General features: G+C 39.8%; 1 protein-coding gene across 1 annotated transcript; it reads left to right on the top strand.

The window, feature by feature from the left end:
* Nucleotides 1–19,812: 19,812 nt before the first annotated feature.
* On the top strand, nt 19,813–22,490 carry LOC113342162 (transmembrane protein 53-like). The gene is made up of 4 exons (XM_026586800.1): nt 19,813–20,610; nt 21,046–21,148; nt 21,515–21,726; nt 21,949–22,490. Exons 1-4 carry the CDS (start codon nt 19,955–19,957, stop codon nt 22,217–22,219), a joined length of 1,242 nt encoding a protein of 413 aa, XP_026442585.1. The 5' UTR covers nt 19,813–19,954; the 3' UTR covers nt 22,220–22,490.
* The last annotated feature ends 1,999 nt before the right edge of the window (nt 22,491–24,489 follow it).

Raw genomic sequence — 24,489 nt, 5'->3', positions numbered from 1 at the left:
TGAGGATGCTGGATTGATCTTCCCGATGATATCAAGTCCCCAGCTATAGAAAGGCCATGGACTATTCACAGAGTGTAATGGAAGACAAGGGGTATGAATGAGATTACCGTGAATCTGGCATTTATGGCACTTCTGAACGTATGCGGCTGCATCATCTTCCATAGTCGGCCAGTAGTATTTCTCGTGGATTTGGAGAAACAACTTTTTTTCCCCTGATGTTCTCCTTCATGAGTTTCTTTCAGGACTGTCAGGATTTCATCTTCGGCTAGGCATCTCAACAAGTCTCCTCCAAAGCTTTTGCGGTATAAGATTCCGTCAAGAAAAACAAATCTCTTAGCTCTCTGTATGAGTTTGATTGCATCTTTCTTTTCTGGTGGCGATTTGTTGTCTCGAAGATATTCGATGTAAGGCTGCCTCCAGTCCGCGGTGTGAAGGAGTGTTAGCACCTCCAAATGATGAGGAGGTGTCTGACAATTAGGACAAGCTCCCTGCAAAGTCCTCGACTGTGCTTCCATGGAAGGCCAATAGTACCCGAGTCTCTGGAGTCTTCTATAAAGTGTTATCACCAGCGTCTGTCCGCACACTTCTTGATGCACACTTTCGAGTTTTTCTTTCGCTTCTTCATCACCCAGGCATCGTGATAGAGAGGCATCCGGGTTACGATGGTATAAGGCTCCATGAAGCAAGAAGAAGTTCTTCAGTTCTTTAAGGCTGATCGTCCCTTCTGTAATGGAGCTGCTCAGTTCATGAATGATAGGTGCTCTCCAGTCATTTGCTTGAGCTTCTTCAGTTTGATTAAGCCACGTGGATGACACACTCGTCTTTGCACTATGATGGATTTCTCTGATCCTTCGAATTGCAACTTGGAGGCAAGAGTTGCTAAGCAATCACATGCCTATTGTTGGTTCGGCCAGTATGGGTGATGGTCGCGTCGGCGAAATGAGTCAGGAGTCGCTGTGCTTCAGCCCTGAATGGAGCAAGTGTTATCTCTTTGAGAGAGTACACCCCATTCATTTGATTGACTAGTAGTTTTGAATCTCCTCTGATCTCCAGATGCATTGCTCCTGCTTGTTTAGCTAAGGATAATCCTAGCAAGAAGGCCTCATACTCTGCTGAATTATTTGTACAGTGGAAATCCAGCTTGAATGAGTGTGAGAATACCTCTCCTGATGGCGAGACCAAGACTATGCCCGCTCCTCCAGTATCATTACTAGGAGTGGCGGATCCATCAAAGTACAACAACCATGTTTCTTCTTTAACGACTGAGATTCCTGGAAGTTCTCCTGGTACATCATCTGGTAATGTCGCGGAATCTTCTCCTGGGAACGCTGCTAGTAAATCTGCTACTGCTTGACCTTTGATTGCTTTGGGGGAAACACATACTATGTCGAATTCCGACATCTGAAGCAGCCACTTTCCAGGTCTTCCTATCAGAGCGGGCTTTGAGAGTAAAAACTTTATGGGATCAGCTTTGGATACAAGCACAACTCTGTTGGATAGTAAATAATGCCTGAATCTTTGCATTGCATGAGCTAACGCCAGGCATGCTCTTTCAGCTTTCGGGTATCTGAGTTGAGCATCCTTCATGGTTCGGCTGAAATAGTAAATTGGATGCTCGACGCCTTCTTCGTCTTCTTGAGCCAGTAGTGCTCCAATAGCAACATCACTGGAGGCTGTGTATAATATCAACGGTCGACCCTGCACTGGAGACCTCATGACTGCAGGTGATAAAAGTATTGTTGTATTTTCTGAAATGCTTCCTGCTGAACATCCGTCCACGTGAAACTCGCTCCCTTCTTCAGCAGAGGGGTGAACGAAGCAATAAGTTGAGCCAATCCTGGTATGAAGCGTCTGATGTAATTCACCTTACCCATGAAGCTCTGCAGTTCCTTCACAGTGCGTGGAGGAGGCATGGTGGAGATGGATTTCGCTTTGTCCGGATCGACTTTGATCCCTTCGGCAGTGACCAAGAATCCCAGAAACTTTCCAGAAGAAACTCCAAAAGCGCATTTTAGAGGATTCATCTTCAACTTGTATTCTCTGCATCTTTCAAAGACTTGTCTCAGAACTTCTAGATGGGATGTTCGAGCTTTCGATTTCACCACGACATCGTCAACATAATCTTCTACTTGCTTGTGCATCATATCATGAAATATTGCTGTCATGGCTCGTTGGTAGGTGGCGCCAGCATTCTTCAACCCAAAGGGCATCACAGTGTAATGAAAATTCCCAATGGGAGTGCGAAACGCGGTCTTGGCGGCATCATGTTCGAACATTTTGATTTGGTTGTACCCACTGTAACCATCCATGAATGAGAACATACAGTGGCCGCTGGTCGCATCAACGAGCATATCAATGTTGGGTAAAGGAAAGTCATCCTTCGGGCAGCATTTATTTAGGTTTCTGAAATCTACACAACATCTGATTTGGCCATTTTTCTTCTTAACTGGGACGACATTAGCCAGCCAGGTTGGATGCTGAATAGGCTTGATAAATCCTGCTACCAGCAATTTTTGAATTTCGGCCTTGATTTGCTCATCGACCTCATGCCTGAACTGCCTGGGTGGTTTTTTGACAGCCTTGGAGCCGGGAATGATATGTAAACGGTGAGTGACCAGTTTGTCATCCAGGCCAGGCATTTCTTCATACGTCCAAGCAAATATATCCCGATATTCCTTCAGTAGCTCTACCAGACCTGCACGCTCTTCTGGTGATAGCACAGAACTGACCAAGATCGGTCTTGGATCTTCCTCTGTGCCGATGTTAACCGTCTCAATATCATCAGTGGTAGAATTCGTGCCATCTTGCAACTGTTGTGGAGCTTCCTGAACTTCATCCTCGGGTAGTTGTTCATTTTGACACGATTCACCAGTGCGGGGAGACTCTTGATCAATCTCCCCTATTAATTTCTAATCTTTGCGTCGTCGGCAAATGACCCTTCCTTCTGTGTCATGAGTGGTCATAAAATTGGATCCTGAGATCGTAGTTTCATCTTTTTAGCGTTTGAACGATGTAGCAGGCGATTCGACTGGTTCCGCTTTCGAAGATGGTGATGATGCGGATGCCTCAATAGCCTTCCAACTTGGAAGTGGAGTAATATAGATTTTCTTAGGAGGTTCAGGGGAGCTCTGGGATTCGATGAATTCAGCATCATAAGACAGAGCATAGGGAGATGATGAAGCAGCTATGCGGACGATCTTGTTATTGATTAAGGCCTTCATGCATTGATGGTAGGTTGATGGAACCACCTTGTTGTCATGGAGCCAAGGTCGCCCAAGTATCAGGTGGTAGTCAGGCTCTTGCTCGATCACGTGGAATTTCACCTTTGATTGAATTGGTCCTACCCTCAAATCTATGTACGCGTATCCATATGTGTGGCTTTGGCTTCCTTCAAATCCTGTCATTAGGATGGGATGGCGAATGATTTTACCTCGTGGGAATCTGGCCATTCTAAGAGTCTTCATAGTGACAATATTGCTGGAAGCACCGGTGTCGACAAGAGCCCTTCTAAATTAGATGCCTTTGATGAAGCCAGTCACATACAACGCGCGATTATGCCCTTCGTCTGCGATGCGATCTTCCTCTCCAAAAGTGATGTTGTCGATTGAATGTTCAGATACCAGGGATACTTCTTCAACTGCTGGGGTTGGTAAAGTTATTTGTACGTCAGATGATATCTAGTTGAGTGTGGCAAACGTGTCCGTATGCTGTTCCCTGGAAAAGTGTAAAAGTTCACACAAATTTTTAATCAATTGTGCAACCTTTTGATCCACCGACTTTTCATAAGTAGTGAAACTGTTGATTTGAGGGCCAGGCGTTGAACCAGTCCCCAGTGCTGGGACTTCCGAAGCAGAGACGCCGCCCAACTCAGATGTCAGCTTGATAAGAAAATCGAGTATGTGATCTATCGTGTTCTTCATCAGATCCATGTTCCTGGTGTGGACTTCCAGAATTTGAGATTGCTCTGCCAGAGTCGGGGTTCCTCTGCCTTCCGTGTCGTCAGGTGTAACATGAGGAATCCTGCCATTTGAAAGATTCTGGATTGGGTCTGGAGCAGTTGAATTAGTACTAAGACCAACCATCTTGTGAAAATGAGATTGCAACCGAGAGATTAATCTCCCACTGTGGTCGCCAATCTGTGAGTGGGGAAAAACGATTTGCTGGTTTTTACGGAATTGAAGAGTCGACCATGTGGAGACTCCTTGAACCGAGCAAAATGTTGAACCTCACACAGATGCACTGCAAGAAGGGAGTGCTTTAAGTTCAAGAGATCAATCTGTAAGACCCCGGCCTAAACCAAGAACAATGGCCGTTCCAGAGTCAGTTCGGTCACAAGAGAGAATGGGTTGATCTGTAGGAGGGAAGCTGAGAAATGCGTGATATCAATGGTGATCTGAGATTGTAGGTGTGTTGTGAATTCAGCGTGAAAATGCTCTGAATGATTGAATTTTGCTCAATTGAGAGTAATTTTTGTGAGTTCGTGTAGACGAAAGATTGTCTGTATGAACTTTGATGAGAAATTGCTCGTTTTACCGAATGTTGTTCGATTGTTCAGAAAACCTCCCCTCTTCAATCAGGATTCAGAGACATTTTATAATGTCGGAGTTGTAAACACCATGATCCCATGAAGTGTGACAGTTGCTGGAATCAGAGAGTGGGAAATGGGGAAATCGTGTTAAAACCAATTACTCATCGTGCGGAGACTTGGTTAACCTTCCACCCACTACTTTGCTGACTCTTCCAACTGATTGCACGACTTGCTCACATTCTCGTCGTGGGTGAACACACATGCCGTAGACCGCCATACCAAAACCCTAGTTATTATCCCCCCATGTGACACGATTGAAATCTCGTGATTGTGGAGTCAGTTGCTGACTTTATGGGACGATGAGTCCATGTAGCGCTGAGTTGAACACGATTAGCAAATGTTTCGAAACTCATGAATTTAATGTGTCTGCTAAGACGAGGTATCATTATAACCTAAGACGAGCAAAACTGTGTTGCTAAATTGTTGAATATTGGTAGTTGAAACAATATTCTTTGATTTGAGCAAATATTACTAGTCTGAGCGAATATTACTAATTGAATAAATATTGCCGGTTCGAGCGAATATTGCTCTTTTGATGAATTGTTGGTAGCTGAACCAAATAAAATATTAATTTAAGTTACTGACTGTTGGGTCGAGCAAAATAAATATGAATATCAATCATGGAATCAACATAAAATTATCAGAGTGTTCGAATCTGCACAGAATCACATTTCTGCAGAGCTCTGGATTCAAAACCCTAATTTTACCGAAATGATGATTTATTGCAAATCAACACGGGACCGGCTACATGGGATGACGGGTTCACCATATAACGCCCAAATGCTCGAATGAGCAAAAAATACCAAAGTCTCTTGAGGACCAGTTGGTGAAAGAATGATTAAATGCTGGTTTAATCATTTACTGAAATAATGCTCGTGTGAGCAACAAATCATAAAACCTGATGTAGAAAATATGAGGGGCCGACCAAGAGGTCATGAGACCGGCTCTTGATGGTCACCAGTTGATGGTTGTTTGATCGAACTTCCAATTGTTTGGAAAGAGTTCGAACCTAATATGAGCAACTGAGCAAATTAGGTTAAAATCATTAAAACATGCGGGACCAGCTGTTTGCAAGCCTCAGGTTCACCCTTGGTCGGTCAAGGGGATGTGCCCGTGTCACCATAGTGTCCGTGCTTCAGTCCTGAGAATTTTGATATTTTCTGATGCACGTTTGAGCGACGTTTGGAGAAAATATGCAAAATCCATGGTTTTGTTGAAACCGGCAAAAATACATGAGATGATGAAAATAATAAATAAACAAGGAATCACAAGGTGTGGGACCGGCCACGGCTAGGGGATGGACGGCCGGCTGACATGCAGTCCCACATGCTTTTACCAGTTTTATGTGATTTTATGTATTTTTCTCTGATTTAAGGGAAATTCCATGAAACTGGAGAGTTTGGCGAAATTAGGGAACTTCCATGAGATGAGAGACATAAATTAAAATATAAAATAGGGAATGGGAGTGTGGGACCGGCAATGGCCGTGGCATGGACGACCGGCCAATGGGCGCGGGCCCCAAGGCACTCTTCCCAATTTTATGTAATTTTGATGATTTTAGATAATTTTTCATAAAATCAAAGAGATTTTTTGAAAACCAAGATATTTTGTTGAAATCAGGGAGTTTTCATGAAATCAGGAAACCAAACACCAAATAATAATAAAATAATGGGCGTGTGGGACTGGCTAGGGCATGGCCGGCCGACTAGAGCCCGGTCCCACAAGTTTTCCTAATTTTTTTAATATTTTCCATGATTTTAGAGAAAATACATGAAATTAGGTAATTTTAGGGAAAATTCATAAAATCAAGGAATTTTCATAATTTGAGAAGGAATAATAAAATAATGGGACGTGAGGTGTGGGACCGGCCACAGCCAAGGAATGGCCGGACGACCGACAGTCCCGCGCACCTTTTCCTAATTTTATTATATTTTGATAAAATCATGTGATTTAGATAAAAATACATGAAATTAGGTAATTTTCATGATTTTAGGGAAAATTCATAAAATCAAGGAATTTCATAATTTGAGAAAAATAATAAAATAATGGAGATGTGAGGTGTGGGACCGGCCACGGCCAAGACATGGCCGGCTGGTGCTCGGTCCCGCGACGCATTTCCCTAATTTTATTATTTTTTGATAAAATCATGTGATTTAGATAATTTCTTTGAAATAAAGGAAATTTGCTCGAACGAGAGGATTTTCATGAGATTGTAAAAATAGTAAAAATATGGTAAAATATAAAATTGGGCGCGGGACTAGTCACGGCATGACTGGCCGGCTGGTGAGCCTAGTCCCCTGGCGCTTTTGTTTAATATTTTATTATTACTATTTTCCCTTCCTATTTTGCATAGGTTCCTCGTTCGTTCGTATCTTTAAAATGCTCGTTCGTGCATTCAGAATGCTGGTCCATGTATTATGTGCTAATTACACTTACACCATTTTGTCAGGGCTTATTCGATGCCCATATGCCTGTTTCGTTGAATATTTATTACTAACCTATGGAATTCTGCTGGGAAGAACCACAAATTGAAGTAACGAAATATAACGAGGATTCGTAGAATATTTCTGAATATTCAGGCGATTAATTGACGACTTGTAGAATATTGCTGGTTATTCAGATGATGGCTCGTAGAATATTGCTGGTTATTCAGATGATTTAAGATAATTAATTGCTGGCTTTATACTAGAAGGGATTCCTGTCTAGGAGCATTAATTATCTTAGGGTTGAGCAATATGAACTTGCTGGAGCGTCATATTCCTCTTGCATAGTCGGGGAAAATCTGGTTACATCCCGAAGATGTTGTCGCTCTATACTAGCAGACATGCTGTCTAGGAGCCGCCCAATCTTTCGATTCTATACAGTATGAGATGTGTCGTGGCCTCAGCTGAGAGACTGCACATCTTCATCTTCTCTGAGAGACTTTCTCCATCAAAGGTGGCATGAGCTTTCATGCACAGAGACATGAGTCTCGATACTCATCCGATTGCCGGATCCGGAGTAATTACTAAAATTGCTCAGTATTCATGAGATGTGTCGTAGCCTCAGCTGAGAGACTACACATCTACACGTACTCTGAGAGACAGCCTTCTCAGTCAGAGATTTATGACATGAGCTTTCATGCTTTAATGAGAGACATGAGTCTCAATACTCATCCGGTTGCCGAATTTGGAGTATAGTTTTACAATTCTACCCTTTGTCAAAAATCCACCATCTACAGAGTTTTCCAATCATAATGATTCTATACACATGTCTTTTATATAGTCAGGGAAAACGTCGTCACATCCTGAAGACGTTATTGCTCTATACTAGCAGGCAAGCTGTCTAGGAGTCGTCCAATCGTTTGATTCTATATAAAAGTAATTACTGAAATTGCTCAGTATTCATGAGATATGTCGTTGCCTCAGTTGAGAGACTGCATATTCACGTATGCTCTGAGAGACGATATACTCAATCAGAGATTCTTGTGGCATGAGATTTCATGCTTTAACGAGAGACATGAGCCTCAATACTCATCTGATTGCTGGATCAGGAGCAAGTACAATTATGGTTTTACAATTTTAGTCTTTGTCGAAAATCCACTATCTACACTTCTAAAACAATTGAATCATTATTTCATAGCTCTAATACCTAAGGTAAATAGTCCTTCTACTCCTCATGATTTTCGTTTTATAAGTTTATCTAATACTGTTTATAAAAGCATTTCTAAAATCTTAACTAAGCTTCTTAAACCATTATTAGACTCTCTTATTTCTCAATTCCAGACTGCTTTTATAGTAAATAGGCAAATTCATGATAACATCATTATTAGTCATTGATAGGTGTTGTAAACACCTTGATTTTTATCTATTGTTTATGCTTTCTTTGCTATTTTTCTTGTAAATTATGTATCTTATGTTTACTTTTGAGTTATCAGGTGCAATGGAGTCGTTATGAGTAAAAGACGGAGAAATCATCCATTTGGAGCGTAAAAGGAAAAAATATCAATTCACATGCGAGTTACATTTGGAATTGGCTAAGGTTGCACAAGGAGTGAAGTATGAACTGTCATTTTTCTGAGACTGACAGGCCAAATGGTCACTGGGTGGCCTGTATTAATCTGCTGGGTGCCTATAGTTTTTCTACTCATTACTTCAGCCCTGAATTTGAGAGATTTCTGTCTCTCATTCAATCCATTTCCTTTTCACCTGAAATTAAGAAAGGAGCAGTGGCTGTGTTGTTGGGTCCGAGAGATCGAGATTAAATGAAGAGAACAAGTCAGATGTGCTACCATGATTTAATTGAAGATTTGGCAGCAAGATGGTTCGATTTGTGAAGATGAATTCAAGCACATATGCATATGAAGAACTCAGGGAGAAGATGGAAGTCGAAATGAGGGTTTCTGAGCTTCAATTGAAGATGGGTTCGGTAGATTTTCTCAGATGGATAGAAGACATGAGCAGATTTATGAAGACCTAAGGTTCTACTGTGTTGGAGGAGAAATAAGGGTTCAAGTGATGAATTTAGGTTTTGATTTGAATTTGGAGGAGATTTTGATCGTGTATGAGTCAGAGATGGGTTGGAGAAGATTGAAGGGACTGTCATGGGTTTCTGAAGCTGAGAGTGATAAGGTTGTGATGCTGCAATCGATGTTCAGGAAACAACAGTGGTGGTGCTAGTAAGAGTTAGAGTTGCAGATGATGTTAAAATATTTAGGCAGATGCAATTCATATGCTAGGAAGAACAAGAAGCTGTTGCCGTTAGTTACAGAGAATATGAAGTGAATGAGATTCAGAAGTTGTGGATCTGTTGAGTCTGCTGAGTTCAGGAAATGATGGTGACTGTAGCTGAGAAAATGATCGAGATGGGTACGAATCTGAGAATGGGTAGTTGTTAATGATGGCTGAAAGTGTACAGTGAGTTAGATTGAGAAGTGGAGCTGGTGCTATGGTAAATTGAGTGAAACCATAATGGATGTTATGGCAATGGATGGCAGGGTTAGAAGTGTTGCAGCTGTTGAAAATGGAAGAGCTAGGTTTGATGTTGAGATTGCAGGAAATCAGTGCCGTAGAAGAAGGGTTCATAGTGGTTTGTGCTCAAACCTCAAGCTCAGTTGGGTGAATATGGTTGTTGCAAGGAGTTGTGGCTTGTACTGGTGAAATGCAGGTGACAATGGGCTCTGACAGTCAGTTGGTGGTTCTGCTGTTGAGTACAAGAGGAAGATGGAGATTTCAGGTACTGAGATGAAGTGTTGCAGCTGAAGGTGGAGATAAAACTGAGCCTGCCATGAAATTAGTTGTTGTGCTCAAAATTGCAGAAAAGATAACAAAGGAGATACGAGCTACATGAGTTGTTGAAGCTGAGAATGTCAGGAATGGAAGAGTTGAGGACCTAATGGAAGCAGTGGTGCTGAGTCATGGAGTTAGCTTGGAGAACTTAACCTGATGCAGCTAAGTCTGTAATGGACTTGAGTCTGAGATTGTGCAGCTTGAGTGTGAAGTTGCAGTTGGAGGTGGAATTGACAGTGAAGCTGGTGTGGTGTCACAATGGATAGGTTCACAGTGAAAGGGTTGGCTTTGTTGCAGTTCAAGCAGGTTATGCAGTTGTAGGTGGTGAGTGAAATGGAGAAGGAACCTGCAGGTGAAGCATTGGCTGAGGAGATTGAAATGTTGTCTAGATGAATACTTAGGTTACAGGTGCAATGACTGGGCAGAGATGAATTGGTTGTTGCTGTGCTCGAGAAGATGATGAGAAGGAAACTGCAATTCTGGGGATGATTTGTTCACAAGAGTCAGTGAAGAACAATAAGAGTGTTGCTAGATGAATGTTTAGGACAAGGTTTCTGAGATTGCAGCTATTGTGCTATTATGGCAGTGGTGGAATTGGAGTTACAAAGGGATGTAATGTGACTGTTGAATTCAAGCAAAGGAAAGGCTGAATGGGTTGAAGATGCAGACTGAGTTATCTGTGGTTTTGGAGGAATTAGAACATGATGGATTAGCTTGTCAGTTCCGCGAACCTGAGAAGGTTAGTGAGTTAAAGGTGAGTGGGCCTGGACTTGATCTGCCAAGGGTTATGGGTTATAATTCGTGGAGGTTTAGAAATCTGAAGGGATAATTATATTCTCAACAGAGAGTTATAAAAAGGAGAGCACCAAAGCAAATATCTGATCTCATCTTCTACTTTTGTTCTAGGGTTTACAACATGATAGATTTATTTCTTCTTTGGATGAACTCCATGAAAATGAGCTAGTTTTCTTTTGGTTAAGGAATAAGTTTGAATTCCAAACATGATTTTTATGCAATGAATTAGTTTTATCTCCATACTTTGTTGCTTATGATTCACTATTAATATTGTTATATGATTTGAATACATGTTTAGTCGAGTCGTGAATCGGTTGAATTAGTTTTCATCTCTATTGCTAGATTAGGGTTATTATACGTAAAAGTGATAATTCCTGATTGCAAGTAGCATAATTATGGGTATTGCTTGTAATGATGCATCCTAGTAGTCACAAGTGGATCATAACATGGGTTAAATCGGATTAGTGTTTTTACACGTTCGATTGCTTTGATTAGTCTTATTCCATAGAACTCAATGCTTTTAGGGAGTTAAACTTAATTGTGCGTTTACACTTTAGGTTGCTTTCTAGGAAGAATTCACATATGCATCTTTTAATGTGGTTGTGATGAAATCAGGGAATTAGCGAGATATATTTGCGATCAAGATATCTTAGGACTTTTAATAAAGTTGAGATTAAATATCAATTCTAGTTATTGTTGAAAAGCATGTTTTTGGATGAAAACGATATCCTTGACCAATACTTTCACATATTTGAATTGTGTGATTTATTTCTTTGTTTTTCTTTTATTTTATTTTAGTATATCAAAATCATAATATCCCCCCTTTTGTTTGCTTAAGATACCAAAACATATTTACAACCTAGTCTTCTTTGTGGGAACGATCCTTTCTTTCCCTTGCTATATTATATATTTTGAGTAGTAAGAAAGTGTAATTATTTTTGACGTTCACGACAGCGATCAAATTTTGGCGCCGCTGCCGGGGAGGCATACGACTTGTTATTAAGTTTTTAGTTTCTTATCATCATTTATGCTTTTATCTTTGCTTTTTGTTTTCTTGTCTTGTTTCTCACTCGTTTGCGAGAATTGTTTTCAGGTACCTAATCCCCGACTTCTAAAGATTGGAATTATCCAAGATGCGGGATAGCTACTCGAAGAGACACAATACTCCAACCAAGTCAAGACACAACGGAAGAACAAGAGTTAGAAGTGGAAGAAGAGTTACAACTAGAAGAAGAACAAGAGGTTCCATTCGTAGAAGAACCACTAGTTGAAGAAGAACCACTAGTTGAAGAAGAAGAAACAATGGGTGATGCAAATCGTACAATCAAGGACTTGGCTTCTCATAGGCTTGATGCACAACGGTGGTGTATTCAAACAAACTCAACCTTCAAGATCAAACCGGGGTTGATTAGAGAGTTGCCGAAGTTTCGTGGAATGACGAATGAAGATCCAAACAAGCATCTCATGGATTTCCACAACGTTATCATGGATATGCTTCTACCGGAGACTAATGCGGATGGAGCAATGTTGAAAGCATTTCCGTTTTCTTTGGCGGACAATGCTAAGGAGTGGTTGTATTACTTGCCTTTTGGAAGTGTCACTACATGGAACGGGTTGAAGAAACTTTTCCTAGATAGATATTTTACTGCATCCAAAGCTACTCAAATTCGTAAGAAGATTTGTGGAATACAACAAAAGAAAGGGGAGTCATTGTATGAATGTTGGGAACAGTATAAGAGATTGGTGGCAAGTTGCCCTCACCACCAATTTAGTGACGTGATGATAATACAATACTTCTACGAAGGTCTCCAACCAAGTGATAGATATCTTCTTGACGCAGCGGGTGGTGGTGCACTAGTGAACAAGACGGTGGCCCAAGCTACCGAGTTGATTGAAAGTATGGCTGCAAACTCGCAACAATTCTACACAAGAGGTGAACCAATGGTTAGGCGAGTGCATGAAGTTACGGATTCATCATCACACCGTGATCAGAGAATGGATAATATGGAGAAAATGATGGAAAAGATGGCTGCAGTTATTTTACCTTCATATGGTGAAGATTCGGAGCAAGCTAGTGCGGTTTTTCCAAACCAGCAAAGACGGTATGATCCCTATTCCAACACTTACAATCCGGGATGGAGAGATCATCCCAATTTTAGCTATGACAACAAGCAAGGAGCGGTCCAACAACCTACTTTCAACCGTTCGAGTGGATTTCAACCACAACAAAAACAATTCCAACCGCAACAACAACAATTTCAGCAACCACAAACACAACAAGCAACTAAAAATCAAGGTTCTGACATTGATGCAAAGCTTCAAACGTTTATGCAAGGCATTTCTACCATGTTTAAAGAAAGTCAGCAAGAAACTAAGAGTGCTATCAAGGAGTTGCAGACACAAATGGGCTCCATGACGGTTGATATAAACAAATTGAAGGCATAAAATAGTGGGAAACTCCCTTCTCAACCTATTAACCCAAAAGAGGGTGTCAATGCTATTACGTTGAGGAGCGGTACACAAATTGTGCAACCCGAAGATACTGATTCGGGCAAGGTGGAAACACCAAAGGAACCTATTTTGGAGGAGAAGAGTGATGATTCTCCCCAAACTTCTGAAGTACCTATTCCTAACTCTAAAACTCTGGTTTCTACTTATGTTCCTCCTTTGCCTTTCCCTCGCAGATTTTCAAGTTCCAAGAAGACGGAACTAGAAAAGGAGATTTTAGACGTTCTTAAAAATATCCATGTGAACATACCACTCATTGATTCTATCAATCAAGTTCCCATGTATGCAAAAGTGTTGAAGGACTTGTGTACCAATAAGCAAAGGCTCAAAGGTAATGAAGTGCTAAGTGTGGGGGAGAATGCTTCGGCAATCTTACAACACAAACTCCCACTGAAATGTAAGGATCCCGGTAGCTTTGACATTCCAGTCACAATTGGTAACACCACATTTAACAAAGCTATGTTGGATTTAGGTGCATCCGTTAATGTTATGCCTGCATCTGTGTACAATTCACTTGAGTTAGGTCCTCTTAAAAAGGTTGAAATTGTATTGCAATTAGCCGATCGCTCTAATGTTTACCCAATGGGTATTGTTGAGGATGTTCTTGTGCAGGTTAATCAATTAGTCTTTCCATCTTACTTTTGCGTGTTAGAGATGAATGAAGGGTCACCAGACTCGTCTCTTCCATTGCTACTTGGGAGTCCCTTCATGAAAACGCGAAAACCATTATTGATGTAGACAAGGGAACGCTAACTATGGAGTTTGATGGAGAAACAATACGTTTCAACATTTTCTAGACGATGAGATATCCTAGTGATGTCCATTCTTGTTTCTCCATTGATGTTATGGATACTTTGGCACAACAAGTGTTTGAATTGAATGGTGCTGATGTTTTGGAAACCGTTTTAAATACATCCATGGATAATGGTGTAGAGTGTGGTAATGAAGTCAAGGAAGCCCTTGGTGATCTTAATTCACTACAAGGATGCCCAGAAACTCATAATATCTCTTTTATTTCCTTACCATGCAGTGATGAAAAGCTTGTACCTTCCATTGCTAAATCTCCGAAATTAGAATTGAAACCTCTTCCCAATCACTTAAAGTACTTGTACTTGGGTGACAAGGAAGATTTACCTGTGATTGTTTCTAACAAGCTTAGTAAATTACAGGAGAAAAAACTTCTAAGGGTGCTAAGGAAGTACAAGACGGCCATATGATGGACAATTGCTGATATCAAGGGTATAAGCCCTGCCGTTTGTATGCATAAGATTCGTTTGGAGGACGATGCAAAGCCTACAAGGGAAGTGCAACATCGTTTGAACCCTCCCATGATGGAAGTTGTGAAAAAGGAGATACTCAAGCTTTTGGACGTGGGTGTTATCTACCCCATATCCGATAGCAAGTGGGTGAGCCCGGTACAAGTAGTACCAAAGAAATCAGGTGTGACGTGGTGGAGAATGATAAGAATGAACTTGTCCCAACTCGTGTGCAAACCGGTTGAAGGGTTTGTATTGATTACAGGAAATTGAAAGCCACCACTATGAAGGATCATTTTCCATTTCCTTTTATTGATCAAATGCTTGAACGTTTAGCTGGACACTCTTACTATTGCTTCCTTGATGGCTATTCAGGTTACAATCAAATTATGATAGCGCTGGAGGATCAAGAGAAAACCACTTTCACTTGTACTTTCGGTACTTTTGCTTACAGAATGATGCCTTTTGGCTTGTGCAATGCTCCAGCTACTTTCCAAAGGTGTATGGTAAGTATCTTTTCAGAATATGTCGAAAACATAATTGAAGTGTTCATGGACGTCTTTAGTGTCTTTGGTGATTCATTTGACCTTTACTTGCAAAACTTGTCTCTAATCCTTGAACGATGTGTTGAAACAAACCTTGTGCTGAATTGGTAGAAGTGCCATTTCATGATAACTCATGGCATAGTTTTAGGCCATATAATATCTTCTAAAGGTTTGGAAGTTGATAAATCTAAGATAGATCTTATTCGTGCTTTAACCCCTCCCACTACGGTGAGGGAGATACGCTCTTTTCTTGGTCATGCAGGTTTTTATCGTAGATTTATCAAGGATTTTTCCAAGATAGCATCACCACTTTGCAACTTATTGCAAAAAGATGTGGTTTTTAACTTTGATGAAAAGTGTGTGGCCGCATTCAATCGTTTGAAAGAACTTTTGATTTCAGCCCCTATAATTTAACCACCGGATTGGAGCAAGCCTTTTGAGCTCATGTGTGATGCAAGTGACTATGCGGTTGGTGCGGTGCTTGGGCAACGTGTGGGGAAGATACCTCATGCTATTTATTATGCTACTAGAACGTTAAATGAGGCCCAAAAAAACTACACAACCACTGAAAAAGAGTTATTAACTATTGTCTTTTCTTTGGAAAAGTTTCGCTCTTATCTAATTGGTACAAAAGTTGTTGTCTTTTATGATCATGCAGCACTTAGGTACTTGCTAATGAAGAAAGAAGCGAAACCGAGGCTCATTCGATGGATTTTTCTCTTGCAAGAGTTTGACATTGAAATCAAGGACAAGAAAGGAATTGAGAACACCGTTGCGGATCATTTGAGCCGTCTTGCTGTGGACAAGGAAGCTATCCCATTGCGTGAAAGTTTCCCGGATGAACAACTATTCTCAATTGCCTTTGGAGAACCATGGTATGCTGACATTGTGAACTACTTGGTGTCTAAACAAATCCCAAAGAACTTGTCTCGTGCTGAGAGGGACAAACTTAAGAAGTTAGGAAACCAATACATATGGGATGATCTATTCTTATGGAAACAAGGTAGTGACCAAGTATTACGAAGGTGCTTTCCCGAATCCGAGTTTAATTATATCTTGTCTTTTTGTCACTCCTATGCTTGCGGAGGACATTTTGGGAGTAAGAGAACCACTCACAAGGTACTTTAAAGCAGTTTCTATTGGCCAACCTTGTTCAAGGATGCATATATATTTTGTACAACTTGTGATAGGTGCCAAAGAACAGGCAATCTAGGTGCCCGAAATCAAACGCCACAAACTTTTATTCAATTTATTGAAGTTTTCGATGTACGGGGTATTGATTTTATGGGTCCTTTTGTCAACTCTCATGGGAATTTTTATATCTTACTTGTTGTTGATTATGTCTCCAAATGGGTGGAAGCTAAGGCCACCCCAACTAATGATTCTAAAGTGGTTTCAGATTTTGTGCAAGCTAATATCTTTGCAAGGTTTGGAATTCCAAGAGCCATAATTAGCGATGGGGGTTCTCACTTCAAAAACAGGATCTTACAAACCTTGTTGAAGAAGTACAATGTGTCGCACAAGATTGCAACACCTTATCATCCCCAAACAAATGGACAAGCTGAGGTTTCTAACCGGGAGGTGAAATCCATTCTAGAGAAGACGGTGAATCCAACAAGGAAAGATTGGAGCATGCGACTTAATGATGCTTTGTGGGGCTTATAGAACCACATACAAGACACCTATCGGGATGTCTCCCTTTATACTTGTGTATGGTAAACCTTGTCATTTACCCGTTGAAATTGAGCATAAGGCGTTTTAGTCTATTAACCAATGCAATATGGAGATGGATGGGGATGGAAAGCAAAGGAAGTTACAACTCCAAGAGCTAGAGGAGCTTCGCAATGATGCATTTTAAAGCTCGCGCATTTACAAGGAGAAAACGAATGCCTTTCATGATAATATGATTTCTAGAAAACAATTTTGTGTTGGACAAAAAATGCTTTTGTTTAATTCTCGCTTTCATTTATTTCCGGGTAAATTAAGGTTACGATGGATCAGACCTTTTATTATTACTAATGTGTTTTCTCATGGTGCAGTAGAAATTCGTAGCATAGCTACAGACAAGGAACTTAAATTTAATGGGCACCGGTTGAAACCATATTATGAGAATTTCACTTCCAAAGTGGTGGAAGGAGCTAATTTTGTGGATGCACTCCCTCTGGAGAAGGCATAGAAAGCAAGGAGATAGTCGGGCTGACGACTTTAAACCAAGCGCTAAATGGGAGGCAACCCAAAGGATGAGTATTTCTTGTCTTGTATTTATTTCTTGTCTTATTTTTAGTTTTTCTTGTCTTGTTTTGTTTTTATTTTTTCTGATTTCTTGTCACATGTCATGTTAGAATTTCCCACCTTCACTTACTTTGGATGACTCAATTTAGATTGAGGACAATGTAAAGTGTGGGGGAGTGGTTAAGCATTTGCATTGTAAATTTTTCATGAAATTTTCAACTTTTGTGTAAAATAGTGAATAAAAAGCTCCAATTTGTAGTTAGTTTAGAGTCACATAGTATACACGTAGCTAAGATTACATCGAGATTCTCATAAGAGAGACTGAACTTAGAGATGACAAAGAACATGATCGGGTTTCTTACTCGTATGAGAGTTAAAGTTGGATTTAACCATCCCAGTGGCAAATGAGGTGCAGACTGAATTCAGTATTAGAGTAGTGGTCCCCTATAGTGGATACTACCCATGTTACATCATGAGAGGCACCGACCTTCACATCTTTATACCTGTCTAAATATGTGCTTTTAGAGTGTGTGTCACCGTACGTAAACTCCGGGTAGAATGGTGAGCTACCCAACCTCCTACCAATAGAAGCACTATTTTGATCTCTTGAGTGCTATTTTATCAATCATGAATGGTGACATCGAATTGCTAACTTACATACCACTTGTAATCTTGTTCGCAGTTAGCACCATCCACTTTATCTCTCTTTACACCGACAGGTCCACAGAAACACCATCATCATCAACAAGAGGAGCATACAAATTCGAATGAAAGTTGAAGACGTTCAAGGTTTACAAGCAACAGTACAGAAATGAGCAGATTTCAGATTCAAGTATAGCAACAAGACAAGGAGCAAAATTTTTACAAGTTGAAGGCTATTGTACAAGAGCGAATATTATCAAGATGAGAATTCAAGAAGTTTATGATATAGAGACATACAAGTTGTGAAGAATCGAGCAGTAAAGTACTTACACCATGGGCTTTATACTTGCATTTCTATTTTATCTTTATTTTTATTTGTTAATTTGTATTTTATTTTCTCTTGTCTCAAAAAAATAAAATAAAAATCATTGCATCATATTTGGTTTGTATAGTTCGTTTTTGATTTTGTATTCATTCAATAAAGCCAATGGAAGAAGAAATTTTCATAATGAGGTTTCAAGCAACAAGGAATTAGAGGAAAGAATCACATTGTCAAGATTCTATGAAGTTCAAGATTTCATCATCACGAGTTGAAGACCGAAGACGAAGATGAAGACAAGGATTGAAGACCGAAGACGTTTCTATGGATGCTGTGAGAGTGGTGCTAACTGCACGCCGAACGGATAACGAGGTAAGTAAGCATATCCCCACCTTCATTAAGTGGTTGATTTCCTTTCTTAGAGATCGTCAGAAAAAAGGGTTTTCAAAATGAATAAAAGATGTGGGTTTCAAAACAATTCAGAGGGTTTTACCTTCCTACTATTCAACGTGTCGCAGGATTCTCTCTTCATTCCTACCTGGACACATGTGTGACCCATAAAGAGCTATTCATTATTGAGAGCAACTTCATAAAACCCTTTCTTGTGAGGCAGAGTCGAGACTTTCGATCACTCCGAACCCGAATTTCTTTCGATAAGGGATGGTTATTTCTCTCTCAACTTTTAAGGATGAGATTGTGTTCATATATGTGTCTAACTTCTTATGACTAGTGTGCAGAATCTCTATGTCTTCTTAGCGCGTTGGATGATATCATTACGGAGAACTAGTAAGTTGGAAATGTAGTTTTGTGGGTATATCTCTAGTAAACCCTCACGAGAGTTGTATGTATATTTTAGAATAAGTTTTGTTTCATTTGCTCGAGGACTAGCAAAGTCTAAGTGTGGGGAATTTGATAAGTGTTGTAAAACACCTAATTTTATATCTAGTATTTATGTTTTCTTTGCTATTATCCTTGTGAATTGCATCTCTTATGTTTAGTTTTGAGTTATTAGGTGCAATGGAGTCCTTGGGAGCAAAAGAAGGAGAAAACGTTTATACCTTCAGATTCTATAATGCTCAAAGCCTTGGCCACCTCAAGCGTATCGCCGATGATAGTTCCATCATCAAGATACCGGGCGTGCAAATCAAGCTTACAACGAGGAGCAATAGACTTCACAAGCAGATGTAGTGTAAGAGCAAACAAAAGGGGACCGAGAGGGTTGCTTTGTTGAACACCAAGTGCAGAAGACAAAATATATTGGTCATAGTAAAGTCTGGCAGGCCTGGCATAATAAAACTCAAGGCATCGAGAAATACCTGGACACCGAAGTCGAACCTCCTTAATGAGATGAGATCTACTCACCAATGCATTAGAGAAGTCAATAAGCAACATTGACATCTTATCTGAATGACCAACTCCAACATCTCATTTACAGCATGTAAAATACCCTCACGTCCAACCGGCACACCAACACCAAATTAAATTATAATATATTTATAGGATATGGGTAAATTTGGCTTTTCAATCGCATTAAATCCCATGTCCACTTATTGGATATGAACATCAATTGCAGCCCCCAATTCCTATTGGTAGGATTCTTCTTATAAGCATGCGTTTGACAAGGTCTTGCATTGCAAATCCTAACGTGCCAAACGGACCCTCAAAGTGTTTACATCAGCAGGAGAATTAATATCCAAATCCAAAATAGCTTGGGGGAAAAAAGAATCCAAAATTTCACACCACCGTCGGAATTCGGAAACACAAGAATTTAGTTTCATTTTCCCTCCATCTCGTTTCTGGTCATGGAAGCATCAGTGAGACTGTTGAATTCCTCCAATCTTCTATCAAATCGCCATCTCACACATTCAATTCTCCACAGGAATTCACTTAAACCTCTCCTAAGGACCCCTTCATTCTCATTTCCTCGTCAAAACCCTAGATATCCAATCTCAGCTCGAATTAGATCATCATCTTTTTCTGTTCCTTTTCAACATTCATTCAATTCATGGAATTCGAACCCCCTAGGGTTCTTTCTCTCCTCACTTTCTCCATTTCAAGGCTCTTTTAGTTCTAACAATCATTTTAGCAGTGGAGGTATTTCTGATTTGGAAAAGGATTTTCTGATTTGGGATTCAACTTCAAATGGGGTTACTAGGAAATGGGAATCAGGGGTTTTGAAAGATCAAAATTCTGCCTGTACCGTTGTATTGTTAGGTTGGCTAGGTGCTGAACATAAACATTTGAAAAGATATGTAGAGTTGTATACATCAAAAGGAATTCGTGCTGTGACATTTGTTGTTACGGTGAAAGAATTGTTAGGGTTTGATTTGGGGAAGAGAGTTGAGAAGAGGGTTTCTGCATTAGCTGAGGAATTAGTTTCTTGGTTAGCAGATAACGAGAAAGATGGGAAGGAGAGGAATTTGATATTTCATACTTTCAGTAATACTGGTTGGTTAGCGTAAGTTGGTCCAATTTAGCTTATTCTTATGTTTCTGTTTCTCAGTTAATGTTATATTTCTTTGTTGATATGTCTGTTTTACAAATGTGTTCTTAACTTTGGTATGTTTGAAATCTTGAAAATTTCAATACAAAAACAACATTAGTGGTGAACTTCATGATTTCTTAAGAAGCCAGTGACGTCTTTCTCTTTTAATTTTCTTATTTGGTTTTGAGGAAATGAACTCCAGATGAGACCTTGGGTTGGTGGTGGTGTGCTTTTTTTGTAAATGGAGGGAACCACTGACATATTAGTTGATATGTTCATACGTGTTGAATTGTAAACTTGAAAGTTTGGCATTCTTAAGCATTATGTGTTATCGTTTGACAGAAAATTCATTCAAGTCGTGGTACTATTGTATCTGACATTAATGTATTCGTTTTAATGTGTACACAGCTATGGAGCTATTCTTGAACACTTGCAGTCCAGTGGAAACTTCCTTCGGTCGATTAAAGGATGTGTGGTTGATTCAGGAGCAGCTCCAGAACTAGACCCAAAGGTTTGCTTAGCACAATTTTTTTCTTCTTATCTAAGGACTATTTGACTGTTTGGGCAATACTGACCAATTTGTCTTATGCGATGCTGATTAGTGATTATTATACTGACCAATTTGTCTTATGCTAGTCTCAACTGCCTATTACAGAGGTGTCTGAATGATGTTCCGAAATAAACACATGAATTATAGTAACGCCTATTTTGGATCTTAATTAGAATAGCATCTGATTATTATAATGGATCATGTTATTCCAGAATCGATTTTTTGTTAGTTTCTCTGTTCTGGTTGTGAATCTCTTGAAGCTGGTAAGTCATGCTATGTGGAGTGAATAATAATTTATGACCTTATCCCTTTTATGACCCTTGATAGGTCTGGGCAGCAGGATTCTCTGCTGCACTGCTGAAGAAGCGAGGATCCTCAATTCTTCCTTCAGAGGGGTTTATAAGAGAAGCTAATGGATCCACACCTGACAAAAGCATTTCGAATTTGGAAGAGGATGAGCCCTTGTTTATTGAAGCCATGCTTCTGGCAGTCTTAGAGAAATTCTTCTCCTTCATCTTGAAGTTGCCTGAAGTAAATCTGTAAGTTTCACAAGGTTACCTTCATAAATTTCTTGTTTTAGTAGCTTATGAAACTTGATACAATATAATCAGACATCCTCACGTACTAACTCATTAATTAGAGAGTGTGTCGAAGAACTACTTAGGTCTGGGACATTAGTACTGTAATTATTCGTGACACATTGCTTAGCTTTATGACTATATGATATGCTTTTAATTTTATTTCTTTCTTTTACTTTACAGAAAGTTAACCAAGATCATCTCCCTTCTCTCAGCCGACCAGCCTACTTGTCCTCAACTTTATCTCTACAGCACAGCTGACCGTGTTATTCCATTTCAGTCAGTAGAGTCGTTTATCAAGTTTCAGAAAGGGATGGGCAGAGATGTGGGGGCCTATAACTTTGAATCGTCCCCACATGTTGATCACTTAAGAAGCTTCCCCCATATATATTCAGAAGTAGTTCACAAATTTTTGAAAGGGTTTGTCGCCATGGTTGGCCATCCTGAAGCCTAATGAACCGTGGAAGTTGAAAATTAACTCTGAAACCAAGTCCGGTCAGCAATGAGATGGGCAGAAAGGTAAAATGCCTAATTTGGGTTCTTGATTCTTTTGTATTGGGATTTAGGTTCATACATTGTTTTTTGATTGCCTTCATTGCACAATGATTTCTGTACACAAACGATTACAAACAAAAATGGAAGAACAGCATTTTCTTAGGCATATCATGGTTGTCATGGTATTGTTTGGATAGTTGGTTGAAGGTGGGTTTTTCCTACTAAAGGCATGTTAATGTGCATTTTTCTCTATTTGAACTGTCAGTTTTCTCAATCACTCTCTTACACGATGGTTGCTACAAGGATGTATTTGCTGTTTAGGTCTTTACCCGACGAATAATTGAGCTTCAACACAAATCATAGCTCATGCGGAATATTATTAGGGATAATTGGAGTTTGGCACTCAGGCTTAGAGTCTTAGACCAACAGCTTTGGTCTAACATATGTCCAACGTTAGGCTTTGGTACCTGGACCAGACGTTGACCCGTGTTGACTTGGTTAAGTTCTAACTTCTGTTTAGCAATTATTAGAAAATTAATATAAAATTAAATTATTAAAGAGTTTACTATAATACCCTTTGGTTTCTTAATGTTTACAAAAATCTCCACTTCTTCTTAACTTCTTAATACAGACAATCAATGGTGCAAAACTAATCTTCCATCATTCCCTGTAACAAACTGTTTCTCTTCCCAAGCGCCTCCTTCGATTACTTTCTTCATTCTCTCGTTGCAGAAGACCTCCATCACTTTCTCAAGGGAGTCGTAGCAGCAACAGCATGGGGCGTGTTCGTACCAAAACCGTGAAGAAATCCTCTCGTCAGGTTATCGAGAGGTACTATTCAAGGATGACTTTAGATTTTCACACTAACAAGAAGATCTTAGAATAAGTAGCAATCATTCCTTCAAAGCGTCTTCGTAACAAGGTTGCTGGTTTCTCTACTCATCTTATGAAGAGAATCCAAAGACGACCAGTTCGTGGGATTTCATTGAAACTCCAGGAAGAGGAACGTGAGAGGCGTATGAATTTCGTTCCTGAAGAATCATCTATCTAGACTGATCGTGAGAGTGGATTTAGATACAACCCAACTCTCTAACTCTGATTATAGCTTATACCCACTGTTTATATCCCTTCAAAACACAGAATACTCATCATTCTTCATCTATGTTCTCAATTAACAGATCCCATCCTTCAAATCGAACACAGATTTCATTAATTGAGCCACTTACGGACCTTTGCTCTTCTCGTTCTGATTCATCTTCATCAGCAGCTCTATCTTCTTTCTTTCCTCATCTTGGCATCCAAGCTTGTCTTAATCGGAAATCTCTCTTAACCCCATTGTCGGAAGATACTCTTGGAGAGATGGGTTCGATGTTGTTCCGATTTGAACTCGAGAAGATGAAATTAAATAAATAGATTTTTGCTTTGAATCTGAGACAGGGAAAGAACAGTGTTGTTGCTATTGAACTTGAGAAGATGAACTTGAATCTGAAATTGAGAGATGACCGTGAATTGAGAGCGGAATAGGGATTTGAGTAGATCCGTTAATGAAGAACAACGATTCGGCTACTGGTAGTATTAATTGATGCACAAAGAGGAAGAATTTAGGGTTCCGATTGATGCAATTGAAGAACAAAGATGGAATTGAGGTTGGGGATTTGTCAAATCTGTAGAGGAGTGAATCTTAGAGTTGATGTTGATCGTAGAAGATGGTGCTGGTAATGGAATAAATGGATCGAGTAGATTGCATGGGATTAATGGAGTATGCCCTAATTGAGTTGCTGGTGATGTTTGAACTGTGAAAGAAGAATTAAGAAGGGTGTTGATTTGTAAACTCGTTATTTTTACAAATCCATCTCGAGTACTCATCCATCTGAAGGAACCTATTTTCAGCGAATAAACCCATCTCAAGGGTACATTTATAAACTCGTTATCTTTAAAACATTTTTATTTTACAAAAGTATTAACTTCTGGTCATAAACGGTCAACCTAAGTCAACGTCTGGTCCATGTAATAAAACCTAACGTTGGACAAATGTTAGACCAAAGATTAGTGTTGGTCTAAACCTGAATACCAACTCCAATTATCCCATATTATTATGCACATGCTTTTGTTTGAATTGGTATAAAACACTTTAGGGTGGACTGAGCCTAACAGAGCTGTTAGTTCTTTTGCCGCTTAAAAATGATGCATAAATCTTTCCATCAGCTGGAGTTCTGTAATTCTGTATAA

The sequence above is a fragment of the Papaver somniferum genome, unplaced genomic scaffold, assembly GCF_003573695.1.
Source record: "Papaver somniferum cultivar HN1 unplaced genomic scaffold, ASM357369v1 unplaced-scaffold_35, whole genome shotgun sequence".
NCBI classification, from domain to species: Eukaryota; Viridiplantae; Streptophyta; class Magnoliopsida; order Ranunculales; family Papaveraceae; genus Papaver; species Papaver somniferum.
This window is presented reverse-complemented; position numbering and strand designations above follow the sequence as displayed.